At 53.8% G+C, this 21,342-nt stretch overlaps 1 protein-coding gene across 2 annotated transcripts in view; it reads right to left on the reverse strand.

Annotated features, from left to right (window-relative positions):
- Positions 1-7,845: 7,845 nt before the first annotated feature.
- The window catches only part of PCBP3 (poly(rC) binding protein 3), a 59,482-nt gene continuing 45,985 nt past the window's right edge, over positions 7,846-21,342 (reverse strand). The window contains exons 10-11 of one of the 2 annotated variants that reach the window (XM_049807058.1): positions 18,505-18,674; positions 7,846-8,268 (exon numbers count right to left, since the gene is read on the reverse strand). In XM_049807058.1, coding sequence (XP_049663015.1) covers positions 8,223-8,268; positions 18,505-18,674 — 216 coding nt within the window. In that variant the 3' untranslated portion in view covers positions 7,846-8,222. Of the gene's footprint in view, positions 8,269-15,616; positions 16,714-18,504; positions 18,675-21,342 lie in introns of those variants that run through there. The other variant, XM_049807067.1, reaches the window with a different exon arrangement.

The raw sequence follows: 21,342 nt of genomic DNA on the forward strand, positions 1-21,342 counted from the left end.
GCTTTGGAGAGCTTCAGGGCACAATGTGCTTCAGCTGAGGGGCAGCCAGACCAACAGGGCTCCTCCTTGGATGGAGGCTGGGCAGCATCAAGGGGTGACATCAAAATGTGAAACAAAACTCTGTGTGTGTGTTGGGGGTGGGAAGAGACAACACAGCCCTAAAAGAGCCAGGTGTTTGTTGTGCTGAATGAAGCATTTTTCCCCTAGCTGATAAACTTCAGTACCAGTGAGAGCCTGGCTGGTGTAAATAACCACCCAGGCATAGAGGTGGGTGGGCTTTGCAGAGCTGTGCTGGTGGCACCAAGAGTTGAGGACACCAAAAGGCAAGTTTTCAAGGCATCTCCAACCTTCTGAAGATGCTCTCCAAGAGGTCAAGCATGTCCAGGGACAAATCCTGCTCCATGACAGTTCACAGGGGATCAGACCTGATTTGGCTCTCCAGCATGCCTCCTCGGGGGTCCCATGAGGGAGCTCACCTAGGATTTTTAAAAACAGCCGGAGGATCTCAGGAAGGGGGGTGCTGGGAAGGGACCTGTCTTCATCCATCAGCTCAGCAGAGGCATCCCATGAATCTGCACACCAGAGACATTTCCTCTGTGCTTTATCCCTTCCTCTGTCCCCTTCCTTCCCAGGGAATTACCCTGAGCAGCAAAAGAGCTGATTCCCCCCCCAGCTTTACAGAAAGCGAGAAGCACATCCGTCTCGGGAACAGCCCGGCTGCTCCACAGAGCCTTGCAAGCTGGAGGCCAGTTGGCCACGCCAGCAAAGACTTAATGATAATGGTATGGCTTGTGCAAGGCGCCTGCTGACCGTATATGGCTCCGTGCAGCTGCGGTCTGTCAGACCCCGTGCACCCTGGCACGGGGACCCAGCAAGGCAGGGCTCCCCCCACCCCTCTGGGGACCCCGCTCTCTGCTCAGCACCCAGCCACCAGCCTCAGGGGCTGTTATCAGGCATGACGTCCCAGGCACATCATCTCTGCTGTCTGACCAGACCACAGACTTGGATCTGTGTCCAGCTTCAAAAGCATTGCCTTTTCCAGGTCTGTGGTGCTAAACTGGGGCCAGCAGCCAGCAGCGTCCTCAGGGGATTGAACAGCCATTTTCTTGGAAAAGTACGGGCTAGTTTTGTAGAAATCCAGCTGATAGCTGGGCAGCAGTTTGCAGGCTGTCCCCAGGGATGTTGCAATCATTGGGCCTAGCAGCATGCAATCATGTCCTGAAATTTAAGGACAAATGCCTGTGAAGGGTGTCCCCTTTCCCTTCTTCAGATGAGGCCAGGGAAGCTGAGCCCTTTGGCTCTGCCACACTGGGTTCTCCAGGAGTGGGGGACCCCCTCCATCTACCTGTGTGGGGCTGGCTTTCCTCAAGAGTGCCATGCAGACGGGCAAGCGGAGCCCCTCCATGGTACCTCCATGCCCTGGGGGATGAGCGCTCCCCATCCCACGTCCCATCCCACAGCACTGCATTGCACAGCAATCAATAAACTTTTAGTCCCATTCCAGAACAAACTGAGGTGCAGGAAAAAAAAGTGCACTTCAGACAGAATTTTTGCTTTTTCTCCTCTCAGAGATTGAGAAAAGAATGAATTTGTTCCTTTTTTCTGCTATTAACTCTTTCTTGCAATCTTTCCTTCCCTTTAATCAAGTCCACTTAGAAATGGAAAAGACTCCTTCCATAGGAAATATGGAAGTAAGCTGAAATTAATTCTCCTGGGAAAAGCCAGGATTGAACCCTCCAACGTGCTCATAACCAAAGGGTGCTTTGGAAAGCAGGGAAGGATCGAATGTCAGGTTTCCAGCTCCATCTTCTGCAGCTGGGGCTACTTTGTCCTTTCAAATGGTCCCAGGAGATGCTGCAATTAACAAGCACTGAAATTTCCCTGGTTGCAACCACATGAAACACACTAGTGTCCTGCCAGCTGGCTGCATCACCTTCCCCCTGCTCCTGGGGTTGTAAGCACCCAAGACTTGCTAAGCATTTGGTATGGTGAAGGCATTTGCTAGGAAAGGTTTCCATGTACTCTGGTTACCATGGGCTGCACATCCCCAGGCTGGCTGTAGGATCCCAGTCCCACAAAGTGCATGACCCAGCTTGCCTATGTATGGCTCAGCTGCATCCCAACTGACTGCCCCATCTCCATGCTCAGACCTGCACAACAGGAGCAGCTGTGGTCTGAGCTGAGTGCTGTGCCAACCACAAACCCCTCTGGAAAGAGAGTGGCTTGTGGTGTTCCTGCACATGACAATTTAGCTTTCCACAGCAGATCTCTGCAGGAGGAGGCAGCAGAGAAACCCCTCTGAGGAGGAAAGCATCACCTCTCCCAGTATGGCGGCTTTCCCAGCACAAGCAGGTGGTGCCTTGCAAGCATCCTACCATGGGCATAGAGAGGACTCAGCAGCACCAGAGGAGGGTCTCACACTCATCCAACCACCTGCAAAAAGACCCAGCAGAAGAGCCAACCCATGCCATGCAGCATCTTTCAAATCCCTTGACATCAAAGTGGCACCTTTTCTTTGCCTAGCACTCGTATCAACCCTGCAAAAGGCAGGAAAGCCAGGATGCGGCGCTTCTCCTCCTCTTGAATCGCTGGCTCATCTGACCTGGCTTGAACTTCCCCACTGTGCAGTTTGCCAGCTGGGCTTTGGTCCTACCAGTTCGAGCTGGCCTGGGGCGACCCTTCCCTCCCTTCCAGCACCATTTGGGGACGTGCTCTTCCCTTCCCCATCAAAGCCTTTCCAAGCTTCCCATGGGGCCACTGCCAGTCCCAGAGGGGGTTTCCAGCCACCCCACTGGTCCAGCATGCATGGGGTGTGAGTGCCCCCCCCCCCCGCCCCGACTTTGCAGACCCCTTGCTTGCCAGGACACGGCACAGCTCCTCCAGCAAAGCCACAACCCCACACCCAGGCTGGTGTGGCGTGGGTTAATATTTTCCCCGTTACCTCACGCTGGCCTCTGGTCCTATGGAAAAAACAAACCATCTGGTAATAATATTTCTCTAATAGCTGTCTGAGTCTGTGGGAAAGCTTGGCTCAGCTTCTTAGGAAAGATGAGAGGGTTGAGCAAGAGGGGAGGTTGCGGATGCGGCGTGGGAGCTGGAGGAGAGGAGATAATGCTTTCGGGCTCCTTTTTCTGGCCCCCCCCTGGCTCTTGCAGGGATGCTTTCCTTGTGGGGGTGCTGCAGGATCCTGGGACGTCATGCATTCGGGATACCAGGAAGGGCCTCCCCATGCTCTCCTGGTGACAGTCACACTCTCTTCCCCTGCCCCACCATGGAGGCTTGAAGGAAAGCAAAGCAAAACTCACTTTCGGGGGGGGGGGGGGGGTGTTGTTTTTTTTTTTTGTTGTTTTTTTCTCCAGTGAAATTGTACACTTTACACTCAGAAAACAGAAACAGCCCAAAGTGTAGGCTTTCTGGGGTTGGGAGCATCATGGTTTGGGGATAAAACCGGCCCTAACCAGAAAGATCAGCAGCACCTGCACTATTCTGTTCTTGGAGAAAACAAAACTGAGAGGGAGGGGGAGGCTGGTTTTCTGACAAAGCTAGAGAAGAAATGATGGGAGGTGTTGATGCCCAAGAATCATTGCTTGCTAGCTCCCAGCTGAACCCTTGGCAGGCAACCGTGATTGCCCCAGCCAGCCTGTGTGGTATCAGTGGCAGCCTGGGCCATGCCACCCCCAGCCCTGGGGACACCACTGCTGGGACAGGGGACGGAGCACCCTCCTCTCCCACGCAGCCTCTCATGGAGCACATCCAGCAGGCACAGCATGAAAACCGGGTGGAAAAACACGTACTAACCCCTCCAGCAGTTGGGCGGAGAATATTTTCCATTTCTTTGCAATAAAATGCGTCACTTGGGCGATTCCCAGGGAGCGGAGCATGCTTGCCAGGCTGGGCACATCTACCTGGGGAAGGGAGGCACCAAGCGCTCGAGGAACAGCGAGCAGCCGCCAGACACAGCCCTGGCTCCAGCTGGGGGGACTGGAACCCCCGGCTTCCACCCAGCCACACACTGGGGGGTGGCACAGGGCTCCCCTGCCCTGCAGTTTGCAGAAGATGGGCCAGCCTTCATCACCAAACTGCAAATAGATGAGCTACCTGGGTAGAAAACCTGGTTTTCTCCTGCCATGGTGCCATTACAGCACCACTTCTAAGTCCCCGTCTCCACACCCATGCAGATGCTTGGCAGCTTGTTGGTGCACAACAGCACCTAGGACCGGTCCCAGCAAGCCCCAGGCAGGAGGGGTGGCACAAGGCTGGCAGCGCTCCCCATCCTCTCCTGAAGCCACACAGTGAAAGCCCCGATGCCGATGCGGTGCCGTGCTTCTCCTTTTACCCCTTGCCTGTCTTCCACCAGCTTGTCTTGTCTTTCAAACTGCAGTAATGCTATAGCACAGCTCCTCTCTTCCGCAGAGCCAAAAGACCACCCCTAATTGCATTCATTTCATTCCTTCCTGCTGTCAAGTGCCCTCCACTCCCCTGAACATACTTTCATTTTCCCTTGGTGTAGGCAGCAAGCCCCAAAGCCCTAGGAAGCACAGAGGTCGATCTTGCTTGTTGGATACTCTCCAGATAACATACCTTGGCTGGCTTCAGGGCTCAGTGCAGGGCAGAGCCTGCCCAACACCTTTCCATGCCTTTCCAGGGGGATGATCCACCCCAACCCAGGAGCTTGCAGGTGTCTGGCAAACTCCCTGAGGTCCCTGTTAGCTCCTTCCCAGACCGTTTCTGCTCCCAGTTTTTTTCAGCATGCACCATTTATACTCATTATTTTTACCACTTCAGCAGCCATCACAGCTTCTGGGGTGGCTGTGCCCTTCGAGAGCAGTCCTAGGTCGCAGCAAGGCCTGCAGCTGAGCTCTCTTTACACCAGAGCCAGATCCAGCATGCAGCCTTTTCCTAGAAGTATAAAAAAAGACAGCTACCCTTCCTGGCAAGGACGCCTTCCCAGCCCACTCCAAGCAGTGCCAAGCATCCTCCTTGGATCTTTTGCAGACAGCAAAGAGTAAATGTAAACCATCCAGCCATTTTGCTGTCCTCATGCCTATTTCCCCTGCTCCATGCTTAGCAGTGATGATGCTGAACTGGAGGAGGGGCAGGGAGGACAGCTATCCCTCAGGGGCACTACTGAGGAGGAGCAGCATTCTTTGGGGGCAGCCCTTGGTCCTGCAGACACACACCCTGCCTGGGAGAGCCCTAGCACAACCCCCTTGCAAAGGGACAGGAGCAGCCACCTTTTAAAAGATACCAAGCTGGCCAGGGGGCTGAAGCACAGGGCACTGTGCACCAGGGCAACAAGGAGAGGCTGAAGTGCTCCATTCTGGAGCAGAATCAGGGGTTACAGAGGAAACAGCAGACCAGAAGCCCCCAGCACAAACTGCAGCAAGGGAAATCCCAGCAGATCGTAAAGATAAGGATCTCTCCTTCACAGCTTTATTTTTTTAGCAGAACGGCCAAAGGTAAACAAGCTGTTTCAAATCTCCAAACGCCCACCCTCTCAGGAAGAAGCCACCAAGCACTGCAGCCAGTTGCCCTGCAGCAGAAGGCTGGAGGCAATGGGGAGGGGGTGTGGGGCATCTGCATCCCTTAATACCTTCCCAGAGTCACAGATGCTTGCTTTGTGCTTCAGCTGATGCATCCTGCAGAGGAAAAGCTAGTGCATGCAGGTGAAGGACGTGGGTAGTTATCATCCCTCCACATCCCACCTCTCCAGCCTGGGCAGGGATTCAAGCCCTGTGGGTGGGCAGCAGTATTTGGGGCTGAGCTCCAATGGCTCCTTCCCTGGGGCTGTTCCCACCGGGGGCTATCTCTGTCTCCATCTCTGTCTCTGTCAGTCTCCCAGCACTGGCAAGGGTGCATGGCCATGCAAGGTGCTCATGGATGGCCCATGGCTTGCAGGGAGGTGGGAAAGGAGCCCTGAGCCAGGTTGGCCCATGTTTCCTGGACCATCGGTCTCTGTGGGTGATACCCCACTTTGAGAGGGTCTCCATGGTGCCACTGCTCTGAGAAATGGGACAGGAGTGGGGACAGGGGTTTTTCTCTAAGTGAAGGCATATGACCAGCTTCTGGGGCAGGAGAAACCCAGAAAACCTGTTTTTTAGGGAAAGGTGGGTGCCAGGCCTGGAGCTGTACATTGCGGGCAGCTTTGTGGCTTGCCTGAGACAGGCACCGAGCTGGGCTGGCTGCTGGCACCCTGGGCACTGACACACCACAGGAGCCAGCACAGGTAGCAGTGTGCATCTCCAGTCCCCAGCAAGCGTTGCCCTTGCTGTGTCACCTCATCCAAAATAAAGAGATTTATGAAGGAGAGCAGGAGCAAAATTATGTTTTTCTAGGCAAATTCCCATCTCAGACAAGATAACAGCGTGCTTTTAAGGATGGCACCAGCTGACTTTTTACCGTGGCAGCTCCCTGGGTTTCTGCAAGCAGGCAAGGGTGGCTTTTCTTCCCGGGGTTGCTCTGGGGTACAGATGCTCAGATAAGGTGGGAATGAGCACCTTTTTTGCTTGTGGACCCATAATGCTGACTATGAGCTTACCGAGACCTCCCCAGATGATGCCACAGGCAGACACCCCTATATAGGGCTGGTGTGATCAACCGTGGGGCTGGGCCCCCAGCGAAGTGGGTGCAATGGATGGCACAGATGAGGGGAGGATGACTTCCCACTTGGAGACACTTGGGGCAAGCACCAGTGCCCACACAGATTTGGGACTAGTGCTCCCTGGGGAGTAGGTTTAGCAAAGGTGAAAAGCACACTCACGCAGCAGTGCTTGGGCTCAGCCAGCTGCCAAATCCCAGAGGGGCTGCCTGCCTGCCTGCAGCCCCTTTGCAGGGCCAAACAGGAGCAGGGGTGATGTAAACTGCAGAAAATACAACTCCAAATGGAGAAAAAGGTTGAAATGGGCATTTTTGCCTTTGTTTCCCTATGGGGCAGAGATCTAGGCAGCCAGTGCTGGTGTCTCCTGGCTGCCTGGCTGCATTTCAGCCTTGGGACTGGACCGGCTGGGGATGGAGACCCCCACTGCGTCGGGGTAACATGCAGAGCCGGGGACAAAGCTGGCAGCTTCGCTTCTGATCATCACAGGCGATATCCCCTGCTTGAGGCTAACTTTACTGCAGGGCATGGGCATGGGTGGGCATGGGCGGGCATGGAGGGGCACCGCCAGGGCTGGTCGCATGGCAGAGGGGGCAGTGCTCTGGCATCGCTTCTCGAGTGAGAAATTAGGCATCCCAGAGAAAACATGTGCCCTGACACAGCCCAAAATAGCACTGGGTTTGCTCCAAAGTCCAGGGCTGTCGCGTGGTGGCCCGGGGGATTGGCAGCTTGAGAGCTGCCATTGTGTAGGGCTGGATGGGCAGCCCTTACCCCCTCCGAATTGCTGGCGGCCCCCCGCCCGTAGGCTGCTCCCATCAGGGGGCCCAGCAGTGACTCACGCTTGCTATAAACATGTCTCCTGATGGATAATGAATCCCGGCCGTCAGGGAAAGCTCTGGATTTTCTTCACAGTGCTCCCCCCTTCCCGCTCCCGCTCCCGCTCCCCCTCCCCTCCTGGCAGCCCCGGTCCCGCGTGGGATCATTTCCTGATGCTGAGTGGAGCCAGGGCTCTGAGGCCCTTTTTCCAGCCAGTCGTGGTTTGCTTTGCGGGCTGTGTGGGCTGTTTCCCCGTTAACCCTTCTGGGAGGACAGAGGCTTCTGTGCCGCTGGGCCACCCCACAGCATCCCATCACCCTCCCTGTGGATGCCCCACTGCCCAAGCCATGGCTATGCCGGCTGGGCAGCGTGTGCACCTGCTGGGGACCCCCTTTTTGCTCCCACCCCAACATCCTCCCGCTAACCATGGAGGGTACCTCAAGCAACAAAAGCTTTATTGCAATTACACAATTAAGCCACAAAATACATTGCAAAGCAGCAGGGGAGTGAGAGTGATAAAGAAGCGCAGAGAGGGGCAATGGGGAAATGCTTGCTTGCAGAAGCAGGTACTGCTGCACGCTGGCTGCAAGCTGCTGTCCTCCTGCGAGCTGCTGCTCAAGCCCTCCTGTCTCGCTGCTGCCCCATACCACAGCCGAGGGAGCAGTGTCTGTGCAGCCACGGGCAGGGGGCTTCGGGCAGCCGGCCCAAAGGGTGCCACGGAGGAGAGGGAGAAGCTCATGGGAAGCCAGCAGTGTCTTCAGGGGGGTCTCAAGCGTCAGCCACTGGCACCACGTCCACTGAGGCGCTCCGGTCAGGTGGTGAAGGTGTTCCTCCCATGGGGATCAGGGTCTGGAGAGCTGGGGGGTCAATCAAGGGAAATCATCAGGGCTCAGCCAAGGCTCCAACACTGGTGCCTCCCCCTCCCAGCCCCAGCCATGCCCTAGGCAATACGGACATGTGGCCCTGCACAATGCCCTGAGCAACTCTCCAGCATGATGCTGAATTCACCTGCACCCCAAAGGCCAAGCCTGGGTGAGCCATGCCCAGGCTGAGCTCTACTACACCAACAAAACCCTCCTTTTGCCACTGGAGCTCACACCCAGACGCATCCTACACGAGCACCCTGGTCTGCCGGGTGAGCCGAGGCGGTTGCCTGGCGTGATGTGAGTTTGCCTTGTGGGCTCTCACTGAGTGCTGAGAGTGGCTTTTTGGGAGCTCCAGAGGAGCCATCTGATCATATTGAGGCCACAGGCTTTGTGCAGGGAAAATGCCTTGACCCCACACCACATGCTGTAGGCTTTCCCTGGGCTGAGCATCACTCCTGCCTGCCTGCCTGCCTCTCTCTGCCCCACAAACATGGCTGCGAGGATGATGACCAAGGAGAGCTGGTGCTGCTGGCCCCCATCAGCCCAGGCAGCAAGGTTTGGGGGTGATGGGCAAGGGCGAATGCATCAAGGGGCTGAGGGTGATGGGCAGGAGCCAGCAGCTGGGAGAGGAGCACTGGGGAAGGGCACACACCCTTGCCCCACCTCTGCCTGCTGACAGTAGAAAGCTTGTGAGTAGGTTTTGTGCTTGGTGTTGTACTAAAGGAAAAAAAGCACACCCTGCTCGTGTTCTGGCCAACAAGGAACCGTGGTCACGCAGCCCCAGGCTGCCCCAGCAGAGCGGGAATGAGCATCACAGGCTGAATCTTACAACCCAGGTACATGAGCACATGCACATGAGCAAATATTTTTTTCCATCCAACCCCCCCAACCCGAGCATTGCTGTGTTTAAAGATGCACTGTGCCATCCTGTGTGTCTTGAAATTGTTGCGTTTCAACCTGAAATGTTCGGAGGGGAAATCTACTTGAGGCTAAAAAAGAAATATTAGTAGGCAACTGAAAAGCTGTTTTAAACACAGAGATGGTGGTTTCACTGGGGTGTCAGGTTTGCATCTTTGACTGGCTTTTTATAGGCAGTGAGAAGCAGCACACCATTCCTCTGCAGCGCTCCCATAAGAGATTTGGGAGCATGGCTGCTTTCTGAGTAGCACACAGCAACATCCCTTGGGAAAACCATAGCACCAGCTGCAGCAGTAGCCTCTAGCCTCAGGTTACATCATTGCAATGTCTAGGTGGGAGCTTTTCCCTGAAGGACCCCATGAAAAAAACCCCCACACCACTAAATGAGAGCTTTTGGGTGAGCACATCACAAAGCTACCTTACTGTCCTTTGCACTGGGAAATCCTGTCGGATTTCCATTGGGGTTTGGCCCTAAGTCATGCATGCAACCCTGAATTCAGGAGTAATGCTGCTCCAGCCCACTCTCCCCAAAATCTTCATGCTTGGCTGTGATGCCAGCTGGCTGGTGGCCAGCCACTGCTGCGCTGCCATGCCTGTGCTTCCTTGGAGCATCCCGTGGTCCAGAGTCTCATCTGAAGAATCAAAACCCAGAGAGGGTCCAGAGCCAAGCAGCGCTCGTCCCTTTCTTGGTCCAGATGCAAATGCTCTTAGACACAGGATTTCCTCCAGGAATAAATAATGCTGCTGAGACACTGCCCACAGGGAACCAGAATACAGCGCTCCGGGAGTGCTTCAAATACTGGAGTCCTCATGCACATCCCAGCTTTCCCTTTCGGGATCAAAGCAGTTCCTTCTAGAAACAGCACGCGTGTTTTAAATCAGCAACAGGCCACGGTTCAGCATGGGGCTCAGAAAAGAAGCCTTCTCCTGCCACTCCATTTTTATCTCACTCATCTCCTAGCTGGTTTTGTTCCCCATGTGTAGAGCCGACACAAGCACCATTTCTGGGAAGAGACATCCCTGTGGTTAAACTGCCTAAACACGGATGTGGGAATCCAGGGCCAGTCTGGTTTCGCACTTGGCTAGATTTAGGCTGCGGGATGCTTTCTGAGCAATCTGGTGTCTCTTGTTCCTCTTTGCAGGAAAACTGTGCTGAGGCGGAGCGGGGGTGGGGGATGCCGCACATCTGGAGTTGAAGGAGTTGCACATCTGGTACATTCAGTACTTCCTAAAAGTCACTGCCACGTTACCCTTTGGATGGAGGCCTGGGGCTCAATGCATAGCACAGCGGATTAAGACCTCCAGCTGCATTTTTTTTTGAAGGGAAAGCAAAAATAACCCTCTCAGCAGAACCTCAGATCCCCATGATATGCAACATGGGAGGAGGGGAACTGCACCAAGACTGTGACCTTTCTGCAAGTCATTCCACCCTGAGCTCTGTGCTTGCACCAGATGCTGCAGATGCTCCTTCCACAAGCCGAGGCATGGTGCTCCCCGCCTGCGCACGCTGACCTCCCCGAGGACAGCAAGGGCTGGAGACCCTCGGGACCTTTCCTGCAAAACCTCGTCTTTCTGTTGCGAAACGCCATGCCAGTGAGACTGAATGGGCTCACGCCAGCATAAGGTGGGGGCTTGTGCTGCCAACCTCATCCCTTGGTGCAACCGGTATAACTGGAGAGCATGGAGACACCCACGGCCAAGGGAGCTGCTAGCCATGTGTGCTTGCCCAGATGGGCTAGTGTGTCTCCATGAAGGTCCCAGCACTGATGGGACCCTTCCCGCAGTGGGGCACAGTGCCAGCCACCTGCTAGGTGGATGTCACTTCTGGTCACCAGTGGGCAACACACAAATAACCCACTCCCTTCTCACATTCAGCAGCGTGGCCTGTCTTCTGCAAGCAGATGCAGCGGAGGCTGGGAGCACCCTACATCCAAAGGCTGGAGCAGGATGCATGCAAAAAGCTGGTCAAGGGGGACACCTAGTGACCAGCCTGGGTGGGGGGGACAGGGCCGGGGATTGGGGTACCTCCCTGGGGCTGGGGGCTGTAGCCAGGCAGGATTAGGGAAGATGGGCTGCTGGGCTCTCATCTTCTGCAAACGGCATGAGAAAGGTGTCAGGGTTTGCGCTGAGCCCATGCCATCCTTCCACCTCTGTGGCCAAGGAGAAAATGGGATTAAGGATTTATCCCTCCCACAGCACAGAGCGATTCCCCAGAAACCCTACATCTGCTGGCACTGGAGGGGTGAAATTACCCTTGCTAATGGACCATAAGCTTGGAATTAGCATAATTAAAAGTGACTAGCATGAATACATTAAAAAAAAACCCTGAACTACAACTAAAAGAGAGTATTAAATTTAAAGAGTGTCCCTAGTCAAAGTCACTTTCCCTTAGGCAAAACAATCTTTTTTTTTCCAACCCCATTATGTACTAGATTTGCAAATACAGTCTAGGAAAAAAAAATGCACATAACAATAGTCCAAACACTCAATTTTGGGGGCGTGACCTAGGAAGGATATGAGGGGGAGTAGAGACCTTCAGCTGAGGCCCAAGGGGCTAAGCACCGTCCTCAGCCGGCCCCTCTCTGATGAAGAGCCACCGCACTCGGGGGGCAGGGGGAGGCTTCAGACCGATACTTTCCTGCCAAAGTAACAAATTCCCACAAAATAATGCATTCCCAAAGAGTCTGACTGAGTAATACTGAGTTGGTTACTTCCAGAAATGTTGAATCAGTCTGGGAAAAAAAAGCATTGCTTTGAGAGAGAAAAGCAATGCACTAAAGCTAGTCTGTTGATCAACTGGGACATTCACCCTGTATTGAATATTCACTCCAATATTAGAGATGTGTAGATATATTTTTCCCAGCGGCATGGCTGTGGATGCATCACTGGAGCATTTTAAGTTCATATAAAACGCAAACCCAAGAGATAACACAAGTAAAAGCAAAACATTGAGGCTCCTTCCAAACAAAGCAGCAAATCTCCTTTTGAGCCGTACCAAGGAAATCAAAGCTGTTTGACACATTCCTTATGATTTTGTTGTTATCATTGTTGTTATCATTGTTGTTATCATTGTTGTCATCAACATGTTCCCAGGAGATGCTGCAATTGTTTAAACACCTCTTTCTCCATGCCTCGCTCAAGCCTGGATGCTGCTGCTAGATTCTCACATAACACTAGAGTTTGTTTCTTTTTTTTTCTTGGCAAAATAACCTAACCCCTAAGAGAAGTCGCAAAGTCAAAGGCTCAGGTAATGTCAGAAGGAGGGATGCCTCAGACACACCAGCATGACCACATCCTTCACTGCTTCGTCTCCTGCAGGATCCCACCTGATGTTTTCCACAGGCTCCCCTCTCTCCAGCCCTAGAGCAAAGGACTCAGCTCCCTGCCGCATCCTCTAAAACCTAAATGCACAGTGGGGACAGGCAGTGGGCTGGGTTGTATCTCTCCCTCTGCTGAGGACGGGATTCCTGAACAATGGGAAGCAAATAAGCATTTGCTTTGCAGGGGCTCAGTATAGATTTATCATTTTTTGCATGCCTGGTTTGAGAAACCCCTGGCTTCATTTGCTAGAGGGCTGGCATTTCCCAGCTAGAGTTGCTCAATTGGCTTTTTCTGTTATAAACGGGCTCCAGATAGCTAAAATAAAAAAGCATCCTGTAGCAGAGCAAAAAGCAGAACTGTGATCCATTTTGTACATCAAGGCTCCTTTGCCTCCTCAAGTTCCTTGGAAATACCTCAAGGTGTAACGATCACACAAGCAGACATCATTCAGATAAAGAGAGCAGACATGCCACAGGGAGGAGGCAAAACCCAGCCCCGTGCTCTGACTTCCAGGACAGCACATTTCAGCAACAGTCCTTAAAAACCACGTCCTGAGTAGCACTGCTTTTTGTCAAGGTGCTTGAAGATTTGTGAGACTCTCCCGCGGCTCCACGCAGAGCTGAGGCTGCAAGGACGCAGTGCTCCTGTAAGGGGGCCACTATCACTAGGATGGTCCCTTGCTCCCCACAGACCCATGCACTGTTCCTCAGAGCGCTCCCATGAGCCCAGGTCCTTGCTGCAGCGTGCGGCTCGACACCACAGCTCGGATACCCGCCTGATGCCAGAGTGACGCTTGTATCTGACCTCCCCTCTTTCACCACCGATTCCTGCAGCGGCTTTACTGGCAGGCACAGTCTCGCTGGGTGACAGATGTAACGCAGAGGGCTGGGGTGGGGATGGTACTTAGAGGGGGATGATAGCCGTGGGTTCACTGACATGGGGATGGGTGTAGAGGTATTGCTGCAATCTGCTCCTTCTCTCTAGTAGCCTCTGAGCTTGGTTGCCTCTGGAAGACCCAATCTGGCATTTGCTACTTTGGGCAGTGCTGTCTCAGTGGAGGTGGGGAATAGCTCAGGGACCACAGCACACACGCAGCAAAGAAATTCAGGGCAGATGCAACGTGCAGAAACCGCAGGTCCCTGTGCAATGCCATTTCCACATTCATTGCAATTAGCACACTATTAAGGTCCCCTGCCTTCCTCAGGGCATAAGCACCTGACAGATGTACGAAACCCACAAAAACTTTGGCTTGTGATGGATATCTCAGTCTTGGTTGACATGCTGCTGCTGCTGAATTCTGACTGCACCCTATGTGCCAGAGTTTTAAAATGCTCCTGTGTGCCAAGAAAGCAGCACAAGAAGAGGCAGGCTGCTCAAGCCACGCACCTTGGTTGCTTTCCATATGCCTCCATCTCCTGCAAGATCTGCTTGTGCTCCGGCTTGTCCGGCTTGCTACAGCCCCATGGGAGAGCTGAGCCATGGTGGGATGGGCTGGCTCCCTCCGTGCATCATCTTTCTCTGAAGGGAGCATCACCCCAGGCCACTGGCTGCCATCGCTTCGCTTGGAGGGTGGTGGCAGTGAAATGTGGGGCTTTTGCTGGCTGGCATGTGCCCCAGCTCACCACCCAGGCTGCTGGGGTGGCTCTGGCACACTGATGGGTAGTTATTTTCATGCTGGGTCTCACACATCTTTCAACGGGAAAAATACTTGGTCTAGACCAGAGTGAGGAACAGGAGAGGATGAGAAGTGCCGGTTGCTCACGGCTGACTCACCACCTTAGCAGGTGGCTCTGTGCTTGCCGTGGCCAGTCAGTAACTTGGGGGAGGCAACGTTTGGTGCCTGGGCTCCTTCCCTCCTCCAGCATAAGCGCAAATAAAAGACAGGGCTGCTGCTGGGGAGGTTACCGGCTTCACCTGAGCACTGTAGCACTGCCCAAAGCACCTGTGCTCCCCTCAACCGTGAATAAAGGGATGCTCTTGAGCATGTTTGGCTGCTGGACCACTTGAAAGGCACAGCTGAATCCAAACTGCCAGGGAGAGCAGAGCAAGGGGTTGGGAATGGGCAGCAAAGCATCTTATGAAGGAGTTGGAAGCACCTTTAAATGCAGGGGCTTGAAATGCTCCAGAGAGCTGAGCACGCATGGGTTTTATGACACCTAGGCTGAGTGAATTGATGCTTAGCAGCAGGGCCTGGCAGCCACCTCACCTTTCTGGAGCTTTGCTAGCGGTGGGCTCCTGGGCTGGGGAAATGGACCTCTAAGGGGACGTGACAATGCTGCCCGATATATGCAGATAACAGGCATGTGCTGTCTTGCTCAAGCAAACTCACCCCCTTTGCACTCTCTGAGGCGTGCCATCATCCCTGCCAGCTGCCAAGCAGCCGCACTAGCCCCCGTGCTGGGGCTGGAGCCCATAAACCCCTGCTCAACGCTGGCTCCACTGATGCAGTGGCATCACCTGGGGTCCCCACTGCAGCCCCATATAAGTGCTGAGCAGTCAGCGCTGGTGACAAGAGGAGAATCAGTCCAGCATCCTGGCAGCAGAAGGGAGGGGGGCTGCCAGCGGTGCCTACCGGCACTAGGGGAGGAAGAGAATGAAAGGTCATGAAGTCTTGGGGCTCACCTGGAAAAACAATATATTTCCCACGTGGTATGGTGCAAAAATTTATCATGTGGCTGCTTTAGCTGCCTGGGGACATGGTGCATCATGATCCCCTCATTTGCAATACAGGAAAAACATGTACCATACATTTTATACAGTAGGAAATTAACAGATGGAAAATATATTTGTTTCCCTGTTTGAGAGGTAGGAGAGAGAAGTAAGCCTGGAAGCAGAAGGCAGGGCTGGGCATAGAGGGTCTTTTGGAAGGGTGTGGGGCACAGACATGGCAGATCTGTCCAGACAAGGGGGCAGTGAGAGATGTTTGTTGTCATACTATAACTTGTAAATTGATCTTAGCGAAAACCAAAGCATTATGCAAGCCAGGTACCCTCCCTTTTAAAAAAAGAAAGCCTAGATCACTCCGGAACTGCATCACTCCTGGGGACCTTCTCTAAATAAAATAAAATATAAAGATAGTGATGATGATGATGATAATAATAATAATAATGATGATGATGATGATGATTAAGTTTTGTATACAACCACGACCTTCCCTCCAAGCAGCTAAAAAGGTGCGGAAGGATGCAGAGGGAAGGATGGGGCTGGAGATGGTGGGGCGACCCAGGAGAAGAACAGTCGGAGCCCATCAGTAGCAGAGCTGCACAGACATTTATTGAACACAAACAACGACAAACACAGCCGGCTCACAGAGCTTCCTGAGCTATCGTCCAAAGGTTTTGCTTGTGGGGATTGTCAAAAGAGTGCTTTCAAAGGCCCCTGGGGGTGTGAATCCCATACAGCTGAATTCTTCCCACTTCCAATCGCCCATTAGTTAAAAAAGAGGACCATTTGTGTGTGTGTATGTGTGATTCCCTTCATTTAGTATGAAAATGGCTTGTCTGGACCCTGCCACGTTGCAAAGAGAGAAGTCTGCAGGTGAACCCGTGTGTGCCTGTCGGTTTGGCTCCCACACGTTCTGCTTCCCAAGTAACATGGGGTGAAAACTACACCTTACCCTGAGGGCAGGGATGCAAGGTCGCAAAGATGAGCCAGGACAAGCAAAGCGAATTAAGAGGGAGCATCAAAGGAAGAACGGTGAGAAAAGTAAGTACTCTGAAGCACGCACAGCTCTGGGTGGCGTTACATGTCCATAGACTACAGCACGTACCGCCAACGTCAACTCAAACGTGTAAGTAGCTACGCTAGACTGACACTAGAGACCCTGTCATCTTCTGAAATCTCGCCAGCTGAAAACAACCAACCCCCCTCCCCGCACCCCTAAAAGCAGATGAAGTAATAACACCGTACGCTGAAAACAAGGACCATAACCAAAGAGTTCGGGAGCAGCCTCAGGAGCACAGTAAGGAGCTCTTAAAGAAACGTTCCAGTGTGTGCATATGTGTGTGTATTTATATATATATATATATATTCGTTAGTAAAGAAAAGAGTATCTGTGGAGGCAAAGGGAAGACAGTAAATGTACAGGCAGTACAGGCTGGGTGGAGTGCCGGTGGCTGGAGAGGGTCGGGTGGTGCGGAGTGGAGGATGGTGGGTGGAAATTAGAGTGCGCCCATTCCAGTGACCTCAGACGTCAGCCTAGAATAGACAGGGGCAGAGAGAGGGGTGGGGGGGAGACAAAAACAAGCGCTTAATATCTGGAACAGAAAAGAAAACGAAGACCCTGTGGGGCAGCGCTCCTCCTCTTGCCCATGGCCTGCTCAGACAGGGGGCAGAGCATCCCCGGGTGGCTTGAGCTCATGGGCCTTGAGGGTCCCTGTGGAGGGCACAGTGGGCTGGAGCATAGAGCCAGCTCAATGGCTGGCTGCCTTCCCCTCTCCTCACTGCTGCCAGGTAATGCCCATCCCTGGCACCGCATGGTGGCAGAGGCGCCACCCACCAGGGGTGCTGGCAGAAGACATCCCAGCACACGGCTTCACTTCTACCAGCATCCCTCTCACGGAGGACAGGCAGCTGTCCCAGCTCCCCCGGCTTCTTTGTTTCGCTCTGGTTTTTGAAACTATGGGAGAGGCTGAGCTATGCACCATCCTCCCCCCTGCCAGGTCATCTCTGCCTCTGCCACAGCACAGGCTGCACCTCAGCCAGCCCTTCGCACTAATGAAGAGCTGCTCGTTTTTCTTTTCTTTCTTTCTCTTGTCTCAAGAGGTGGAGGGGATTGGCAAGGAGCTGCAGGGAAAGCCACCTGGCCATGGCTGCAGGTGTGGGGTTGGCCCCGTTCCTCTCCTGAGTGGCTGGAGAGGTGCCATGGATGTGGGCAACAGGACAGCAGGGCAGGATGGGATGGTGGAGGTCTGTTGCAGGTCGGGGCTGAGGTGGGTTGGGTGCAAGGAGGAGAAAGCACATACAGACCTCACTGGTGCTCCCAGCCCACATCCCAACGAACGTCAGAGTCGCCGCCAACAGCCCCCCATCCTCAGGACCCTGACGGCAGCATCCCACAGCCGCGCACATCCTGGGCTGGCGGTGGGCTGGCACGGCACCAACTCTGCCCGCGGCGGAAGGCATGGACGGGTGGACTGCCTTGGCTTGCATGGCTGTGCCAGGCGGGCGCAAATCCAGTGAAAGACTCTGCCTCCCCTTAAGCTCCCCATCCAAGAATCCGTAGACGCAGGCAAACAGGTCTGTGTGAACGCCCCGGACACGGCTCACTGCCAGCACAGAGCTGGTCCCCAACCCTTCTCCAGCTACACCTCCCCTATACACTCCCCTCACAGTCCCTTGCCAGACCTCTGGTCCCCCACAGCACAGGCAGTATTGCCTCCCCAGCTGGAGGCAGCGTTGGGATCCCTTGGCCCTGCAAAGTCCTGCTGCACCAAGCTTTTTAGCATGAAAAGGAAGCAATCAGGCCATTCCCATGTCTTGCGTTTATTGGAGTGATTATTTTCATTGGATGGAGGAAAGCCTTTGGGAGGCCTGGAAGCACACGGAAGAGGCTCTGAGGTGGCAGTAAGCGATGCTGGGATCCCACCGAGCAAGTCCCAAATGATGCCTCCCCACCACTGGTTCAGCGCTGTCCCTGTCCCTGTCCCCTGCTTCATCCGCAGGGAAAGATGGTGGTGATTTTGCCCACCCATGAGCAAAATCCTCAAGTGAGGGTGGCGGGTGGGCAGGTGACTGGCGCAACCCGTGGCTGCTCTGCCGGCAGCAAAGCAGCTCCCAGTCCCCAGCCAAAGTGCCAGCTGGGGGAAGAGGTCCCACTGGTGACGTCTGGTCCCCACTCAGAGGTCTCAGCAAGCCACCATCCATCCCAGCTGGCCTCAGGAATCCCCTCCTGGCCCGCGGTGCCAGGAGCGAGTGCTGCTCCCACCACGCTGGCAGGACAGGTTCGGCTGTGGTGGGAGGCGGCGGAGGTCGGCGGGGGGGTCTCACCTGGCGTTGATGAGGTACTGCGCGAGGCTGATGTTTGCAGGGGTTCCTGTGATGGTAATTTGGCGCTCCGATGACCCTTCCGTGGCGTTGGCGATTTTGATCTGCGCTCCCGACATCTGCCGAATTTCATTGATTTTGGTCCCTTGGCGTCCGATTATGCAGCCTATTAGCTAGAAAAAAAGCATGGAGGGAACGTCTGAGAAGTGGCAGCTCTGGCAGTCACCAGCGGGACGCGAGCACAACTGCACGGCACTGGCCAGAAGCCTTCCTCCCTCTGCCCTGGGGCATGAGTGACCTTAATGCTCATGAAAACAGGAGAGGGACAACCTGGGGGTGAATCCCACGTGCATATAAGCACAGTCCTCCCAGGACATGTCCAGCAGCCTGCCCTGCTCTGCTCCTCGAGGGGCCAAATTTCAATTATCCGTACATGATGCCCAGCATCTCTGAGGGCTTCAAGAAGGGTGAGGTGTTATACCAGGCTCATTTCAGTAATAATAATTTTCATGGTCTAATAATTGGTCATTGTTTTACAAAGATGGGAATGAGTCATGTTTCAGACTGTGCTCCGCACTTATCCCCTTGCCAGTCACAGTCAACCTGAAGGTGGTTATACAGGGTGCGTTACTAGAAGAAAACAAGCCCACTGCCTTCCCTGGGGACAGCCCAACCCCAAGAGCCACCTCATCAGCTGGTGCAGCCACACACCATTGATAGCTTCACATTGCTCACCCCATCCCACATTTCTACCCGGCCGGGACACTCTTGGTGCCTCTGTTACCCCCCTCAGCTATTTTGGTGCAATGCAAGGGCTCGCCAGCATGAACACCGTTGACAGGAGAGCACGACGTGGCTGTGGCACCAGCATAAGAGGAGAATCCTACTCAAAATCGTGTATTTCACACTCTTGTGAAAAATTAGAACCAGCTGGAGGCTTGAGTTTCCTCAGTTGCCCATCCCTTGAATTTTCTCAATGGTCCTCACTGGCTTGGATTTCCTCAACGGTCTTTGTCTTTGCTCTTGCTCATTTGTGCATCAAACTATGGTTCCCTCAAGCACCTCTGCAGCTTGGTGACGTCCAGCTTTACCAACACAGGCATGAGGTGTTTCTGCGTGCCTTTCTTGGCCATCAGCATTTGAGCTCTTTTCCAAGGTTGCACCTGGGAATTTTATATGTGGGACATTCATCTTGGCAGCTGCTTGATTTCTGCCACTGTAGAAGTGGAGACAACTACTCCTCCAAATGTTCACTGGTCCTTTCATCAGATCATGGGGCTACCTTAGTGGTTTGTCCCATATGGACCTGAATATACACCCCACTGCAGTGGTGGAAGGGTATCAACTATCTCAGGAGCTGCAGTGGGGTGTTCAGCCCAACAGCCTCCCATCCTGGTCTTCATGGTGCAGAAATAACTCAGAGATGCTTCAGCAAATGAAAATCCCTTACAGATGGGAACCTGTTGGGGAGACCTGAGGAGCCGAAATATTTAGACAGATGTTCAGCAACATCCAAGCTGAACAGCTTTCAAGTTTCTCCTGACAGCCAGAGGAGCAACAAGATGGATATCATCAGATTTCCTTGAACTGCAGCACAAGCCCAAGCTGATCTACATCGCTAAAACATGCCTGTAGACCCTTTGCTTTAAGAAACCCAAACCTGCCCTCTGCTTCCAGGGAAGGTGGTAGTGAGTGTTTAAAAGCCCTCAAAACAACAGGAGGCAGAGCTAAGGAGGCATTTTTCAGCACGCAGAAAGATGCAGGCGATGACATTTAATGCTGCGCAGGTCTGATGAGAGCTGGGCTTCTGGTGAGCGAATGCTCTGAGTGCTCCTGGGTCCTGTGGGACGTTCCCTGGCATCCTTTTTTCCCATGTGAGCCCTTTTGCAAAGGGTCACTTGATATTCCTGAAGATGCCCTCATTGCTGCCAGGGCTGTGGTTCCCCATGCTCAACAGACGCGGCTGCTGCAACCTCAGGAGCACTTGCAGAGCTCCCTTCAGCCTTCCAGAGGGAACTCCTCACTGGACAGACAGAAGCCCTGCCTCTGTCTGCCACAGGCTCCTCCACAGAGCTCTCCCATGGTGATTGGCCCTGGGGTGAAGCATCTCCAAGGGTTTCAGCCAACAGATGCTCAGAAACTGTTTTACTGCCACATCTCTCAGGTGGAAGGAGGCCTCGCAAGTGGCGGAGCAGAGATGCCCAGCAGCTGCAGCTGGCTCGCTGCCCTTCCCTTGCACTGCCGTGTGTTGGTGAACAGCAGGAAGAAGTAGCAACAGCTGCCAGACCCGATCCAGGAACTCCTGATTAGGATGGGCCTAATGGGTTCTTGTAGGTGATGGCGATGGGGACAAAGACTTGAAGTCATCCCTCCACTTGCCCTGATTCTGATTCCAGCGCCTCCTGGCTATCAACCCATGGAAACCAGTGGACCAGTCCAGAAGCGAGACCCTTGGATCCAAGTACCAGCTGTGTTGGGCTCTCCATCCCACCTCCTCGCACCTGAGCATTCCCAAGCATCCTCCTTGCACCGCATGCCCAGCATGACTCCATCCTCCTCCCAGCAAACATCCCAGTCCAACATCCACTTTACCACAATGCCTCCATCCATAAGACCCAAAAGCTGACTGCCACCAGTACTAAGATGAGACGCGCTATCCTTCAAAAGTCTGTGCGACGCTTTGTGGCGTTAGAAACACACACTTACCTCCTCTCCAACCCTCCCAGTAACTATGCTTGAGCCAGTGCTAGATTAAGCAATTATGGTTTAATCAGGGCTGGCTCAGGAGCTCTCTCCCCTTCCCAGTGCTGTCAACTGGGCATATTTCATGAGCACCGAGTT

Source organism: Accipiter gentilis, chromosome 1, assembly GCF_929443795.1.
Source record: "Accipiter gentilis chromosome 1, bAccGen1.1, whole genome shotgun sequence".
NCBI classification, from domain to species: Eukaryota; Metazoa; Chordata; class Aves; order Accipitriformes; family Accipitridae; genus Astur; species Astur gentilis.